At 45.1% G+C, this 17,136-nt stretch overlaps 1 protein-coding gene across 2 annotated transcripts in view; it reads right to left on the reverse strand.

Moving 5' to 3' along the window:
- The window catches only part of DCTN4 (dynactin subunit 4), a 40,658-nt gene that overhangs the window by 15,046 nt on the left and 8,476 nt on the right, over nucleotides 1–17,136 (reverse strand). Inside the window, exons 1-9 of one of the 2 annotated variants that reach the window (XM_002710315.5) lie at nucleotides 13,072–13,266; nucleotides 9,656–9,726; nucleotides 8,468–8,646; nucleotides 4,018–4,061; nucleotides 3,058–3,165; nucleotides 1,880–1,900; nucleotides 1,409–1,482; nucleotides 1,179–1,291; nucleotides 397–506 (exon numbers count right to left, since the gene is read on the reverse strand). In XM_002710315.5, the coding sequence (XP_002710361.2) occupies nucleotides 397–506; nucleotides 1,179–1,291; nucleotides 1,409–1,482; nucleotides 1,880–1,900; nucleotides 3,058–3,165; nucleotides 4,018–4,061; nucleotides 8,468–8,646; nucleotides 9,656–9,726; nucleotides 13,072–13,206 (855 nt within the window). In that variant the 5' untranslated portion in view covers nucleotides 13,207–13,266. Of the gene's footprint in view, nucleotides 1–396; nucleotides 507–1,178; nucleotides 1,292–1,408; nucleotides 1,483–1,879; nucleotides 1,901–3,057; nucleotides 3,166–4,017; nucleotides 4,062–8,467; nucleotides 8,647–9,655; nucleotides 9,727–13,071; nucleotides 13,775–17,136 lie in introns of those variants that run through there. The other variant, XM_070076332.1, reaches the window with a different exon arrangement.

Consider the following 17,136-nt stretch of genomic DNA (forward strand, 5'->3'; position numbering starts at 1 on the left):
GCTCAGTTTCGTTTTTACAATTTCTTTATTAAAGAAACTATTTGTTCTGCAGACTGCCATAACTTTTTGCTGATTTTTCTTCTTTCTTTGGAATTATTTTTTATAGTTCCCTCCCTCTACCTCAAACTAAACTAGAAGATGAATAATCATTATTCTTTTAGTGGTTAACACTACGTCTTTAACCTGCAGGTGCCTGCTTCCACATCTGTAAAACAGAAACAACACTTGAGACTGCGCTAGAGCTACGCCAACTGAGTTTATATTGAAGGCATTTACGACAGTGTTCTGCACACCTGGTGTCTTCTGCAGTTACTACCTTAGTCAGATAGCAATCATGTTTACTTTAGTTTTGCTTTTCTCTCATACAAATGCACCTCCACAGAATGGGCTGCTTACCCGGCAGCGCAGCGACCGTTTGATCAGCAGGTGCTTGTGGCGAGGATAGAGCTGCGAAGCACAGACTGGCTGGAAGTCTGGCTGCAGGAGGCGCTGCTGAAGGGTGGTCACTAGCAAGAAAGCAGAAGCCAGGCTCAGGTCACAGTGACTTTCAGAATCAGACTTAGATGTCGTCAGTAACTGCATCAAACAGTACTGCCACCATGAACAGTGACGTTCAAAAATCCACACAACAGAAATTTAACATTCAAAAATTCTCTGATGACATCTACCTCCTTATTTTCTTTCTTTCTTTCTTTTTTTTTTTTTTTTTGACAGGTAGAGTTATAGACAGCGAGAGAGAGAGAGAGAGAGAAAGAGAGAGAGAGACAGAGAGAAAGGTCTTCCTTCCGTTGGTTCACCCCCGAAATGGATGCTATGGCCTGCGTGCTGCGCCGATCCAAAGTCAGGAGTCAGGTGCTTCCTCCTGGTCTCTCATGCGGGTGCAGGGCCCAAGCACTTGGGCCATCCTCCACTGCCTTCCCGGACCACAGCAGAGAGCTGGACTCGAAGAGGAGCAACCAGGACAGAACCAGCACCCCAGCCGGGACTAGAACCCGGGGTGCCAGCGCCGCAGGCAGAGGATTAGCCTAGTGAGCCACGGCGCCAGCCCTCTCTTTTATTTCTACAAGTTGCTTTACTACCCAGAACAATCCCCTTCAATATCTCAAATCGCAATGCATGCAAGTGGTCAAAGCAGACTTAGATGCAGACTAGAAATGTACAGTAATATTTAAAGTTACCCTCTGTTAAGTTCACGGGTCTTGTATAATAGTCTTCAGGCAGAGGTTCTACTTCATCTACAGCCTGAGCCGGCTCAATCTTTATCTCTTTCTGGTCCTCTCCTTCTTTAAGGCTAAAAGATAACAAGTAGTGATTTCTCCAGGGCCCACTGATTATGCCACGTCTAGGACATCAACAACTGAAGTGTTCCTGTCACAGAGAATCTTTTCAGTTTAATATCCACACTTACGAAAGTCCAGCAAGGGTACTGATGGATGTGCCAGCTCGTGGTCGCTGAAGCCTGGTCCCAAGACCGTATTTATCCTAAACAAAGTTCAGAAATTCCTATTAGCAAGTGACGATTTATACATCCTATTTATTGAAAGATTTCTGGGTGGGAAAGCATGAGAAGCTCAGGGAATAAGCCAAAAAAAAAAAAAAAAAGCTAATTTAAAAGCTTCTTTTAGAGAGTACTTTGCAACCCCACATCATTATCCTATTCTTAAAATAATAAAGGCACCAGACAAAGAGATCGAAACTATGTTAATATAGTAAAAGTGAACTAAATGTGAGTTTTACTATTAATCTAAAAATATCTAAGCTATGGCTCAGGCAAGAACTATGCAGAATGTCTAAGACACACGACGGACATCTTCTTGGAACACCAGTGATCATCTGCTAACTTCCTCGGGATCAGCAAGAATCATAAAAGAGAACTTACCACTACATGAATAGTGTGTTGCTGTGGAGCCCCCAAATAGCAGCAGGTTGCAACGGAGACAAAAATATGCAGCATAAGATAGAAGCAAACTCATAGAGCAGGCAGGTTACATGGGAAAGTTGGAAAAATAAAGCATTTAACACGAACTTCTCTCCTAAACAGAACAGACTAGCACATACGCCGATCACACCACTGGATTATCGAGCACATCAGTGTCGGGCAAGTGCAGGTGTGTCATAACTGTCGCTGTGTAGTAAACGCTATTCCAGGCATTCTGACACAGCCTTACAATTCTTTAGGTTTCAACGGCTTAACTAATTCTCATGTGGATGCAATTTGGCAAGTTCTCATTTCCTCAAGTGTGCAACAGGGGTACACTGTACCCCAAAGACCTGTTGTGAGGATAACATGATATGTGTAAAGTGCTTGGCACAGGGTTTGACACACTGTAACCATTCAACCAATGTTATTTACTAAATATCAAACTGCTGGCCTCAAGCAAGAACACAGAAAACAAACTGTTCTGTGAGAGCAAATAAAACTTGAGGTAAGTAACAGAAACTCCAGATCCTAACCTTTAGCTTCTGACTCGTAGCAACCGGTAGGGAAAGACTTCCACAAATAATTCCTACAAAAACTCCACTCGCATATCCAAGGGTATTTCAAAAAGGTTGTTAAAAAAATGGAATTTAAAGGTAAATTTATTTTAGTGCAAAAAATTTAAAATGCATGGATATGACTAGGTAACCAAACAAGTGTGTAATGTCAGTGTTTCCATCGTGGGGACACACGGCTGCAAACGGCTACCAGCAGGCTGTCAAAGGTGGGAGACGTGGGTGACGTGAAGAGAACATACTCTGCCCATTCTCTTTTCAGACCCTCTGTCATTCACAAAAGCTGCAAGCGGGGTTCTGTGGTGTCTACACAATTAAACAGCAGCCTTTTTGGGGGGACCATCAGAAGACAAAAGGGAGTGATGGAGAAACAAACACAAATACTCTTAAAACACAAAAGAACTCAAACAGAGCTGATGACGTGGCAAAAGCAGAACTGCTGGGCTTAAACATCTGTCACTCTGAGGGACCCCTCTCTGCTACCCACCATTCAGGAATGAAGGACACGGCCACTTTCTGAAATGGTCACTATTGCTATGCCCCACAGATCTTGCAAATCCTCACCGAAAAAGCCAGAGGCATGTAGTTCCTACGTCGTGCAAGTTTCTTGCGATCTCGCTCAACCTTTTCTTTCTGAGCAAGCTGCTGGTAATATTCAATCAATTTGTTCATCTGTAAGAAATCAAAGATGCGTATTTGTTTCACAAGAAAGCTAACAAGAAACACACAAAATTAAACAATCACACTGACAGACATGTAATAGAGGAGACAAATGATTCAGGTGGGCAAATTTGCTTTTTCTTTAAGAGAATTTCTCTTTATTACATGATCTGTTTTCAGAACTGAAATGGTACCTTCAGGAAGAAGTGTACAATGAAAAGGCTTGGACATTTTATCTCTTTTTGCCCCTCCACAATCTTACCCAAGACATTTTCAGTATTTCTACAGTAACATAGGTCAACAATTATAAACCGCCATTTGATTTGCATTTGAATGTCAGCACATCCATTCCTAGAGCAGTTCCCCACCTTTCTCAAGGGGTGAGAACATCAAATGTCACACACACAGAACAGAGGAGCTCGCCACGAGCTGCTGAAGCAGGCACAGGCCACGACCCTGTAAGCAGTGAGTCTAGGACATTGTCTACATTACTGGTGTCTCCAGGGGCTAAAATAGCTACATATTTATGACATTTCCAAGAGTATCTGAGGAAAAAATGGAACCGTAACTCGCGGGTGGGTGGATGAGGCAAAAACAAAAATGATCTTGTTTTCTTTTTCTGAGGCATAACGTGAAATCAGACCTAAAACTACACCTAGCTTTCTCCATGAACTTATGTCAACTGGAAAAAACTGACACTGATTTAGTCTTATGATGACAAGCGCTTTCCCTGTGTAACGGATGCCACAATACATACTACGGACTTCCAAGCACGGGCCATGTTCAATGCAAAATGGAAGATCTTCAGGCCTTTACTCTATCTTTTATTATTTCATCTCATGGCTCTGACGACGCCTTACTTACCCGTTGTGTGTGTGGATTTTCAGGTTCCTGCCAGCCGCCGCTAGCTAGAAAATGAAGAGACATTAAACAAGATTGATGACTTGATAACTGCACATTCATAAAAACAAGTCATCTGAGGCCATAAAATGAAATATAAAAACATAAAATGATAGAATTTCTAAGAAAAAGTCCTAGAAATGATATATACCAGAATGCTTGGGATAAAATTTTCTTTCAACATAAAAATGGTGCTAACGGCAACTCTCTTCATCATCAGTAACGATGCAACATGCATTGGACACGTACTACATTTTTTTTTCTCACGATATTTCCTGAGGTAGGGACTCTTATTATCAATCTGATTTTACAGATGAGGAAATCGAGGCTCAGAGATGTTAGAGAACTTGCTCCAAATCCTGCAGACAGGAAGTGGTAGCGCCAGGATTCAAACGACTGTCTGATCCAGAGACTCTGCTCTTATCTTCAACACTGTGTAACTTCCATGTTCTATGACCTTGATTTAGAGAATTTCTTACATAAGGAACACACGGCACAACTGATAAGGGAAGAAAGCATTCAAGAAAGCTGAAAATGAAACCACAACTGACCACCTGCAACAGATGGTGCCGTAATAATTGGATATCCACACAGAGAAAAGGTGAACCTCGACTCTTACTTTATAACTCATATAACACTTATTCTAAAATGCACAACAGACTTAAATGTAAGAGCTAAAACTATAGCATTTCTAGAAGAAAACCTAAGGGTAAATCTTAGTGACTCTGGCTTAGCTTGCAAAAGGGCACAAAAATGTACACTCTATAGAACAAAACAAAAAATGAGAAATTGCTCTTCACTGAAATGACAAACTTGTGTTCTTTAGAGATTTGTTAATAAAATAAAAAAACAAGTCACAGATGAGAAAATACTTGCCAAATATGTATTTACTAATGGACCTATACCCAAACAGAACTCTTTCAATGGAAAACAAAAATAATTAACTAATTAATTAATCAATCTATCTTAAACACACACAAGAATGCTTCTAGCAGGGCTCTTTTCAAAAGCAAAAAATGAAAACAACCTAAATGTCCACCAAAAGGAGACAAAATAAAAAAACTATAGAAAGTCATGTATGAATCAGTTTTTTATCACAAACGTAATGTTGATAAAGTTGTAGCAGGATACATATAGTATATGTACCCATCTGCTTAAAATTGAGAACTACTGGGGCCAGCACTGTGGCACGGTGGGCTAAGCCTTCGTCTGTGGCACCGGCATCCCAAATGGGCACCGGTTCAAGTCCCTGCTGTCCCTCTTCTGATCCAGCTCTCTGCTATGGCCTGAGAAAGCAGTGGTAGATGGCCAAAGTGCTTGGCCCCTGCACCATGTGGGAGACCTGGAAGAAGCTCCTGGCTTCAGATTGGCCCAGCTCTAGCCACTGCAGCCATTTGGGTTGTGAATCAGCAGATGGAAGATCTTTCTCTCTGTCTCTCCCTCTCTCTCAAATAACTAAATAAAAATCTTATTTTTTTATTTGTTAGTGACAACATACCTATGTGGAGAAGTATAAAAATATTCAGACACTAATAAACATCAGGGTTGTGACAATCATCTCTTGGGGACAGACAGGGGAATACAAGAGGGGAAAGGCTACAGAAGGGGCTTATACTGCTTTGGTTCCACTTCTTTTCTTAAACTAAGTGATATGCACATAATATATATTATTTATATAATTAAAAGTAACTTTTTCTCTTCCAAAACAAAAAGGACTCTTAATGATCTTGCTAAAAGTAATAATGTATTTTCTCGCAGGAAATGGCTGAACTTATCTTTTGTACAATATTCCTGTTTCAAAGTTTGTATTACTTACAGGAATCATGGAAAATAAACTATGTGACCAAAATGTTTTAGTTTTAGTAACATTTCTGAAAGCTGGAACCTTTTAATTGCAACAATTTTTTTTTTTTTTTTTTTTTTTACAGACAGAGTGGACAGTGAGAGAGAGACAGAGAGAAAGGTCTTCCTTTTTGCCGTTGGTTCACCCTCCAATGGCCACCGTGGCCGGTGCACTGCGCTGATCCAAAGGCAGGAGCCAGGTGTTTATCCTGGTCTCCTATGGGGTGCAGGGCCCAAGGACTTGGGCCATCCTCCACTGCACTCCTGGGCCATAGCAGAGAGCTGGCCTGGAAGAGGAGCAACGGGACAGAATCCGGCGCCCTGACCAGGACTAGAACCTGGTGTGCCGGTGCCGCTAGGCGGAGGATTAGCCTATTGAGCCATGGCGCCGGCCCAACAATATTTTTAAAAGTCTTATCTCATTATGTTTTCCTCTGTACATATGGACAATATGTCAGAGAACTGTTACAAGTCAGTCAACAGTTCTAACTAAAGTGGTTTCAGGGTTTCCTAGGCATCAAAGCCATCATGGGGGAACTGAAATTATCTGCAGTCTCAAAGAACTTCTGAGATCCAACCATCACTATTAAGACACCCAGAGGAGAGAGAGGTCTAGAAGCCAGCATAGGTTTTTATTCATTTGAGAGGTACAGAGACAGAAACAGAACACTGATCTTCTGGTCACTACCAAAATGCCTGCGACAGTTGTGGATGGACCTGGAACTCAATTCAGGTCTCCCACGTGGGTGCCAGGAACTGATTACCTGAGCCACCACCATTGCCTCCAGGGTCTGCAATAACAGAAGCGTGAGTCAGGAGCCAGAGTCAGGAATTGAATCCGGCACTCTGATGTGGGCCACAGTTGTTTTCACTGTTAGGCACCAGACCCTAGCACAGGTTCTGAAATTAAAATTCTCTAATCTTAGTGGCTCATAATCTGAAAAGCATTTAAGGTGTAACTTTTATGAAAATCCCAAAATAAGAATTTTAGCAAGTTTAAAATATTATCAGAAAACTGAGCCATGAAATTTCAGAAAGAAAAATGACAACAGGGTTTTAGTAGTGCTACTGTATATATATAAAGCATAAATAGCAACTCAGGATTTTCAACTGACTGTACTGTGTTTCCACAGTGATATTAAACATGGAATAGACAAAAATATAAAAATACAGGAAGCCTCCTGATAAAGGTAAGTGCAATCTCTACCTAGAGGTGCTCAAATGATGGCGAGGTAAGTAACACCCTACACCTTTAAATCCAAACATGGCTTTTCTGTCTCACTGATGAACCCTATGTCTGTAAGTGTCTTTATGTTCGGATGCTTCAGGGGACTTGGACATGAAACTGTTGGGCAGAAGAAAAGCATTTTAAAAATTTAACAGATGTTGTCAAATTGTTCTCCAAGATGGTATTACATGAGAATTTTCTCATTTTCTAGCCAAACTTGAAATAACCAGATTAAAAATTTTTTTTGCCAAATAAAAAGTTTGAATTTGCATCTCCACAATTATTAGTAAAGTTAAACATATCTTTCTGCATACTTACTGATCATTTTTATTTCCACTTATGAGAACTGCTGCTTAAACCCTTTGCCTGTTTTCTTTCTTTAAAAAGTATTTATTTATATTAAAGGCAGTGTGCCTACCACAGCCGGATTAGGACAGGCTGAAACCAGGAGCCAGGAACTCCATCTGGGTCTTCCATGTGGGTACCAGGAACTTTCGTACTTGAGCTTCCACCTATTATCTTTGGGTTCGTCAGCAGGTGGCTGGATCAGAAGCAAAGGCAGGACTCTTACCCAGGAACTCTGATATGAGAGGCAGGTGACCCAGTGGCAGTGTAACCTACTGGGCCACAACACCAGTCCTCTTTGCCTGTTTTTCTACTGAGTCTCTTTTTATTGTTTTACAAAGGTTTCTCATGTGGTTTTTCATCTTAAGTTAGTTAGCTGCATTCCAACTATTTCTTATCATTTGTTACTTTTATCTTTAACTTTATCCACGGTGATGGATGCTTATTTATTTATTTGACAGATAGAGTTAGTGAGAGAGAGAGAGACAAAGAGAAAGGTCCTCCTTTTCCGTTGGTTCACCCCCTAAATGGCCGCTACAGCCAAAACTGCGCCGATCCGAAGCCAGGAGCCAGGAGCTTCCTCCTCGTCTCCCATGCGGGTGGAGGGCCCAAGCACTTGGGCCATCCTCCACTGCCTTCCTGGGCCACAGCAGAGAGCTGGACTGGAAGAGGAGCAGCCAGGACTAGAACCTGGTGCCCATATGGGATGCCAGCGCTGCAGGTGGAGGATTAACCAAGTGAGCCATGGCGCTGGCCCTGGATATTTATTTTTTAAGAAGAACCTATCTTCATCCTCAAAATCAGATTTACAAAAGCTGTTTTTACCAATTCCAAGGTAGCAAGTCTCAGATGAAACATCATGATCCATAAATGTGGGCTTAAGGACAAAACATCGTGAATTTAGCTCCTACCTCTCCAACAGGATATAAAACGCCAGTCTCTGGGCGGTTATGCCACTCCCGAGTGCACAGAATCTCCTGCTGAGCTGACCCCACTCACCTACAGATTTGTCTGCCATGCCCACATCCCGAGACGTCCAGCGACAAAACCCACAGGCCAGGTAGTAGGCTTTCTTCATGGCGGTCTTGGCTGGGTCATCTGGAAGCTGTGTGGAGATGCTCGTTGCCCGGGTGGACAGGGTGTGCATACATCCAGGACAGTCAAAGCAGTTGGCACATCTGTGCACGGCAAACACAACCATCAGTGCACTCAGCAAGTATCTGCCAAGCACCTACCACGTGCCAGACAGAGTTCTGCGTGCTGGCAATTCAACAAAGACCAAATACAAGCAGGAATGCTTAAAACTGTTCCTGGAGGCCTCTTAGCAATTCAGTACTTCAAAATAATCACATAATATTTTTTAAAAACCATGCAAACATGACCCAAATTCTTGGATAACCAGAACCTGGCCCAATCCTACTGCACAGAGGGACGCACTGCCACCACGCACAGGTTCCTCCTCCAGACTCCTTTTACATTCACACAGTTCACAGATTCCCGAGGAACAGGAGGGCTCCTGTTCACACTGTTGGCGAGGCTGCACCGACAGTGCGATGGAACACCGAGAGCCAACGATAAGAGCAGCTGTTGAAACTGGACACAGGAAATAATCGCTTGACTGCTGGGCCAGAAAGCTCACACCCCCCCACACGAAGCTAAACTGAATGGTTCAGAAACAGCACTGGTTCAGGGTTTTTTTTTGTTCTTTCTTCAGATGCTAAAGAAGTCCATGCATCATTTTTTCAGAATATGCACTTCCGATGGATTTTTTGAAGCTCTCTTGTGGGCATGCATTTCAGAATTTTTTCTGCACCAAAATAAACTTCTCTTTTAATTGCTTTTATGACTCTGTGAAGTATTCTCACCTTTAATAATAAGCATATAAGCACTGACTCACTAACTGTGACAAGTACACTGTATTAATGTAAGATGTTAACAACAGCGGAGAGTAAGGGCTATGCTCAACGGGAACTCTCTGCACAACCTTCACAATAATTCTTAAGTCTAAAACTCCCGTAAAATAGAACACCTATTAAAAAAAAAACCAGGGGCAGTTTCATTTTTGCCAATGATGATGCCAAACATGAAAAATGGCTTAAAAAAATAAACCCAGTTAATTCCATGTGCTTTCTAATTACCTACTAAGAAAATAGTTGAGGAAAACAGAAAACCCAATCCTGGTCTTACCTGTTCTTTTTCAGTTTGGCTTCAGCCGACGGCATATTTTCTAAGCAACTGGGACAATAATGAGAGTCCACCTAGAAGAAATCAAAAACATCAGAGGAAGAGAAACTTAGTTTAGCTTGCATATTTGTCATTTCTATGTCAAACGGGGAATTTTAAAATGTTACACTGAGAGAGAGGAGACATCTCTTATATGGACTGTTTTTAGCTTAGGGTTTACTCTAAAAATCCATTCTTCTTGTCCAACTGGGGTACCTGAACAACAATCCAAAGGACACTTGGGACGCCAGCCCAGCCTGATGGGAGTGATGACTCTGCCTGTGATGCAGCTTCTGGTTAATGTGCATTCTAGGGGGCAACACACAATGGCTCAAGTCCTGCGATCGATGCCACCCACACGAGAGATGTAGATGGCAGTTCCCAGCTTCTGGCTTTGCTTGCTCTAACTTTGGCTATTGGAGGCACGTGGGGAGTGAATCAGCAGATGAAGATCTCTCGGGGGGCTGGCACTGTGACTCAGGTTAAGCTGTTGGATGCAGCACCAGCATCCCTTATGGGTACCAGTTTGAGTTCTGGCTGCCCACTTCCCATCCAGCTCCCTGCTAATGGCCTGGGAAAAGCTGCAGAGGATGGCCCAAGTGCTTGGGCCCTTGCACACACAGGAGACTCAGATGAAGCTCTTGACTCCTGGCTTCAGCCTGGCCCAGCCCTGGTTGTTGTGGACATTTGGAGAGTGAACCAGCAGATGGAAGATACCTCTCTTTCTGCCTCTCCCTCTCTCTAACTCTACCTTTCAAATAAATAAATAAATCACACACACAAACAAAAATATCTGCCTTTCAAATAAAAAAAAACAGGGGCCAGAAGATAAAGCTGCCATCTGCGGTGCCAGCATCCCATATAGGCACCAGTTCGAGTCTCAGCTGCACCACTTCTGATCCAGCTCTCTCTTATGGCCCGGGAAAGCAGCAGAAGATGGCCAAAGTCCTTGGGCCCCTGCACCCACATGGGAGACCCAAAAGAAGCTCCTGGCTTTGGATCGGCACAGCTCCAGCTGTTACAGCCATCTGGGGAGTGAACCAGTGGATGGAAGACCTCTCTCAGCCTCTGCTTCTCTGTAACTGCCTTTCAAATAAATAAATTTAAGAAATCTTAAAAAAATAACAAACATTTCTAATTGAAGGACTCTATGATAACCTACTAAATAGATAATAAAATAACCCAATTTGCAAAGCTGTGGAATTTACTCATTTAGTTTAGTTTTCCCTGATTACAATAACTTGACCACACTTTAATCATTAAAGGAGACTTTAAAGGGGTGCAGGAGGTTAAGCCGCCACCTGTGACACCCACATTCCATACTGCAGTGCTCCAGCTACTGTTTCCCATGCAGCTTCCTGTTAATGTGCCTGAGAAGGCAGCAGAAGATGGCCCAAGGACTTGGGTCCTTGCCACCCAAATGGGTGACTTGGATACGAGTTCCTTGCTTTTGGCTCCAGCCTAGCCATTGCAGCCATACGGGGAGTGAACCAGTGGAGGCAGGATCTGTCTCTGTCACCCTGCCTTTCAAATAAATAAAGGAATGAATGAGAAAATAAATAAATATTCCTAAATTCCAACATAATACATGCTCACGGATTTTTTATCAGCTATATCCAACCGACCAGAGCTTTTTGACAAATTAAATCAACAGGACAGTCTTATTATGTTTAACTAAAAGACACGGTTAAAGTGAATCTCACTCTATTTTTTTTAAAGGTTTCGATCATCACTGTCTTAATGAGGGTAGAGCCTATTTGACAATTATAGATCTTTAGTGACCTGCAGAGGGAAAGGTATGCACACTGCCTGTTTTTTCATCAGCTAATAAACACCATTTGAAAAGATTAATAAAGTTGCTGCTCAAATCAACTCCACGAACATGAAATACAGTACCACTAATTACCATCCGCCCTGATGCATCACGGGAGGCAGATACAATTCATTCCTCCTTGTCCCCATTCCAAATTCTGCTTGTCCCTTCACACGCAGCTCCCACCCCAGGGCTTCCACTGGAACTTTCTGGCCTGTCCGAATCCCTCCTAGCCTCATCCTTCCCAACTCTAGTGGCCTCCGTATCACAGGTGCACACCAGGCTGTAAGAGATGTGCTAGCCAAAGACACCCCTACAGGTCACGCGGCCTCAACGCCCTATTGCCACCACAGGAGAATCCGATCCAACGTTCTGGGGGTGCGGCTGGAATAGGGATGCATCTAAAAGAGAAAGGACTTGCCAAGGAGATACACAAGGGGAAAGTGCTAAAGGAGGATACAAGAAAACCCCCCGCCATATTTTATATATATATATATCGACTTCAAAAAATTATTTCATTGCTTTCCCTGACAATTATGAAAAGTACCTTCAATAAATTATTAGTAATTCATAAAATGTCTTACGGTACAGGATGTGTTTTGATATGCATTTCAACAGTCCAGAGGACTTTAGCAAAATTCTGAGGCTGTTTAGTTTCAAATTCTGGTCTTCCCTGCCACTCCTAAATTACTGGGGTGCCCTATGGCAGTCTCTTTACCTGTAAGGCTTTTGTTTGCTTGTTCGTTTTTTTTTTTTTTTAAAGGTATGCCCTTCATTCGTTTGGAGAGAGATTCCGTACCATACATACTACATGGCAACTACCATTCGGATTCTCTTCACTAAACTGTGAGTCCCCAGCAGCGGGGTTTATGGTTTAGCGATCTTTTAATCCCCAAGTTGCGCCCAGCACTGCAGACATCTGGAGGCTCTGTCATTTGATCATCTTTTCTTTAGAGTCAAGGACTTCGAGCACTCCCTCTGCAACGCCCACCTGCGCCGGCGAAGGCCAGCACTGTACCCTCGGGAGGGGCGGCCCCTGAGTGCTTTTCACGGAACTCGCCCCACCCCAGAATTTGGCCGGAGCCAGCAAACAGGGCCAGGCAGTCTGTGAGGGCCGCTCCGGGCCGAAGGGGCAGAACTTCCAGGCTGGGAGGGGCATGCGAGACAATGCCTGCGCCCCCGCCCCGGTCAGTCTCGGAAAGACGGTTATCTCGCCCCTCAAGCGGCCTGAACCAAGCCACGCCAGACCCTTACCCTCAGCCCACCCAACTACCAGCCCCCACAGAAGACAACTGGGTTCCCCTAAAGTCAAGTTTGCCCAATCAGAGGCCGCTCTACAACTAGCTGATCCGCTCAGCCCCACCCGAAGCCGCCCTTCCTTTCCAAGTGACAGATGACAAGCAAATTACATCGCAGACAAAGTTGGGTGACGGAAAACACAGCCAATCAGCAGGCTAGGAAATGACTACCCGCCTCCAACCGGCGGAACTTCCCCGCCGGTGGCCGTGACTAGGATGATCGTCCCCCGCCCCCAACACACAGGTTCTCCGTAGGATGACTCCATTACCTCGTGAGACACACATTCCAGCGACCGCAGCTCGCAACAGTAGCGGCAGAAGTAGAGCTGCGAGAGCGGGGCCCGAACCTTCTTTTCTCCCTGGACTAGGTAGAGAACCCGCTCCGACTGCAGCAAGGACGCCATCTTGCAGAGGGAGGCGCCAACGGCCCTCCCGCCGCATCACGTGACCCCAGCGCCAGCGTCTGCTCACCGCCTTCCGTACGTCTTCTACGTAACTTTGTCATAAGGCTTGCGACCCAGAGGAGCTTTGCGCAGGTCCAAAACAAAGTGCGCAGGCGTAGCTGGGTTCGCTTGGTCCGCTCGATTCTGGCCGCGCCCCTCGCGTGTTGGTGAGGGTCCGCTGCTGGGAGCCGTCAATCCTTTAATTAAGTCCAGACTCGGAGATGAAATCCAGACAGGCTTGGTGCTCTCGTTGTCTTGGTTTCTTCCAGAAAGGAAGGATGCTTTTTATTTACAAGTGCCTCCCTCTGCAGACGTTCGGGACGCACTTGGAAGGTCGCAACGGCGGAGTTCATGGGCAGAGCTGGAAAGCTAAGAAATCTAAAAGTCACGCACCAGCCGTTTCTTCTGACGGTGACTTCAGCACAGGTCATCCTCTCGTTTGCAGCTAGTTAAGGACGCACTTGCAACAGAGGCCAATTCTCATTCATTTCCAGGTTTCCAGTAGCTAAGCACAAGGTTGAAGTCTGTACTGTGGGTAGGAAGTGTCGATGAGTGGAGGAATGAATCAGTGAGGGAATAATGTTGGCAGGTGACACACATTTTCTTAAAAATTATTTACTTATTTGAAGGCAAAGCAACAGAGAAAGGGACACACATGTGCGCACTCGAGAGACGAGATCTTCCATCCTCTGGTTTACTCCTCAGATGGCCACAATTGACAGCTCTGGGACAGGCTGAAGCCAGGACCCAGGAGCTTCTTCCAGGTCTCCCACATGGCCCACACGGGTCCAGGGGCCCAAGGACTTGGGCCATCTTCTACTGCTTTCCCCGGCCATAGCAGAGAGCTTGGATTCAAAGTGGAGCAGCCGGGACTCGAACCGGCGCTCATATGGGATGCCGGTGCTGCAAGCAGCGGCTTTACCCGATACCACAGCTCCGGCCCCTCAAAGGACCTCTTAAGGAGAAAGCGTGCATTTGGCCACCCTCATCAAAGACTCAGATCCTCCACACCTAAGGAATTCTGGAGAAGGCCCCTGACCAGCCCTGGCCATCTGCCAGGACTGCCTTCCCCTCTTTGGGTTTCCTGTTTGAGAACTGCATTAATGACAGGTTCGCCTGTGTTGAATCTATAGACTCATCTAAAAGTCATAGTCAACAGGAGGGCCAGAGTAGAGCCACTGTTTCATCAGCACATCTGGCCCTGTGGCGGCTGCGCCCAGGAAATGCGGCTGGCCCTGGCTAAAGCTTCCCCAAGCACAAACATAGCAGAGAGCTGCAGCCTTCGTTCTCAGGAGTCTTTTCTGTGAACTCAGTTTTCAGTTGTACTTTTTTCAGGGCTTCCTACCTCTTCCTATACACCTAGACCTCCTATTGTAGCTATATCCTGGCTCTCACAGAGCTGCCCCAGCCAAAAACCTGGGAGCTTCCTAGGGGACTCTCTCCTGGCAACTCTACATCCCGAATAGCTCTGACTCCTGCCTCTTTTCATTCTCATACCCAGACTTAATTCTGAGGTTAGCAGTTTCTCTTCTGGACTTAGAGCAGCTTCCTGCCTCCTACCCAATTCGCTTTTGACATTGAACCACAATGGTCTTTCTGAAAACTGTGTTGTGGTCTTGATCCTCTCTCATTGTTGTGTAGATCCCACCAGTAGCTCACTGTCACCTACAGGACAACCCCGTAAACTCCTGGGATACAACATAAGGCCTGCCTGGGACCTTCCTGCCTCTTCAGCCTCTTCTTCCAAACACCTCCCTGCATTCACGGCCTGTCTGACCTTTGTGATCCACTCAGGAGAATGTGCCGTGCCATTTTACGCCTCCAGGACCGTGACTACCAGGGATACCTTTTGTATCTGCCTGCTGCGCATGGGTCTTTTCCTCTGTGAAACCTTGATTGATCTTACAAAAGGCAGTTGCCCACGCTTGTCTTTGTCCCACAGCTGTGTCCTTTTAGGGAATCTTGCACATTGCACTGCCTTCATTTTTTCTCAACAAATCTGGCTTCCTTCTGGTCTACCACAGACCCTGTAAAGGCCTGGCCCAGAGCAGGTGCACAATAAATTTTGATATCGCAACGTCTTGGAATACTTAGGATATACACAGATAGTCAAGTGTGTTAATGCTACCTGATAGGTAGTATTCACTAGCCACTTCACATTAACACAACCACCCTATGAAATAGGCACTGTAATTTTTAACCCAATTTTCCAGGTGAGGAAATGAAATTTGCCCAAGTTCACACCAATAAGAAATGGTAGAACTAAGATTTGAACCCAAGTCCTTTGAGTCCATACTTTATCTTGAACAAATCATGCTATAGCCCATATATTGTGGAGCCTTTTCTTGAATGGCCAGATGGTGAATATTTTGATCTCTTTAGACTAAGGCAAAATCAATAGTTTATGTATTTATATAACAAGGTAGAAGACCACCGCCCCAGCCCTCGACTGATGCTCGCCTGGTAGTGGGCACACTCTGCACCCGACTGGAGAGACATCAGCCTGAGGGACAGGGGCTGGCAGGAAGCAGGTGGGGGAAAAGTTGGAGAGGAGAGAGACTTGTCAGCTGAACTCCTTTCTAGTGACACAGGCTCCCAGTGCCCATGTTTCCTAACAGAGAGCACAGCCGTCTGAACTTGGGCAGATTCACTGGTAGTTACTGGCAGACGCCAACTGCACAGTCCTCCATGTGACCTGCATGTGTCCTGGGCAGTGTCAGGGTACAGACACCGGCTTGGGGCACAGACACTTGGAGCAGAGGGAGAAGCATGTTCAGGAGGACGTCCATCTTTGCTTGAGGGGCTCACTGCACCAGCCTCTGGAGATGCTGGCAGTCTGCACGGAAACAGGCAGCAGCTGGAGTTGGCCCCCGGACCGGATTTGGTGATGCTTCCTATCACCTCCTGCTGTAGTAGACTGGAGGACTAAGAATCATTATGTACCGGGAAGATCCTAGTTCAGTCCTTGTATTCTCCATACAAGGAAAATGAGGCCCACACAGTTCCAGAGACACACCCATAGGTTTTCCCACTTCTGCTACAATTTTTTGTTTCTATAAGTGAAGCTCCTTGCTTTACGCCAATCAGTTGATGATTCATATTCACAGCAGAGTAAGAAACCAGTTGCTCTTCTCTAACAATACCTTAAAAAAAAAAAAAAAAAAACTAAAGCAAAGCAAATACATGGGAAAACCACACACTCACTGGGGAGCCTACCAGATTTTTCCTGGAAGTTTACTGGGTGACCCCATTTCTGTTTGGAACACAAGTTTCACATCTTTAGGGTGCTCGCCCCTTGACTTCAACAGGAATTTCCCAAGGGTATCTCAGACTCCTTACTCTCCGTCTCTGTGCTTAGTAGATGTGTGGGTTCCAGTGCTGTGGCTCCCTGGGACACTCTGAGCTCTGCCGAGGCTGCAGGGACGTGAGCCAGCCAACGTCCTCGGACTGCAGGATGCACAGCATGACCTCAGCCTAACTGCCGCAGCTGCTCCCAACTGTTGCTGGGGCTTAAGACAGTCCCTGGCCCCTGAAATGCCGCCTTCCAGTAGTGCATGCCTGGGCCTCGCTCAGTCCTGTGAGCTCACACTAACTTGAGGGGCCAAAGCTCTCAGTGTAATCATGGAATAGTGGAGCCAGAGTGACTTTCAAGACTGACTAAGCTGCTCCTCTCACTTTAAGACAGAATGAAGTTCGCGGTGAAGCTAGAATTTGAACTCGGGTGTTGGCTCCAAGTTTCTTGCTTCTACTTCACATGGCTGGCCCTCTATGACCACACAACTCACTACCCAACTGCTTCTAGGAGACCACCAGTGTACTGCTGACTGAATTAAATCCAATAGAATTGGAGGTGGAATTCCTGCCCAACTTAGTACCTGACAAAGAGCTGTG

This window comes from Oryctolagus cuniculus, chromosome 6 (genome assembly GCF_964237555.1).
Source record: "Oryctolagus cuniculus chromosome 6, mOryCun1.1, whole genome shotgun sequence".
In the NCBI taxonomy this organism is placed as follows: domain Eukaryota; kingdom Metazoa; phylum Chordata; class Mammalia; order Lagomorpha; family Leporidae; genus Oryctolagus; species Oryctolagus cuniculus.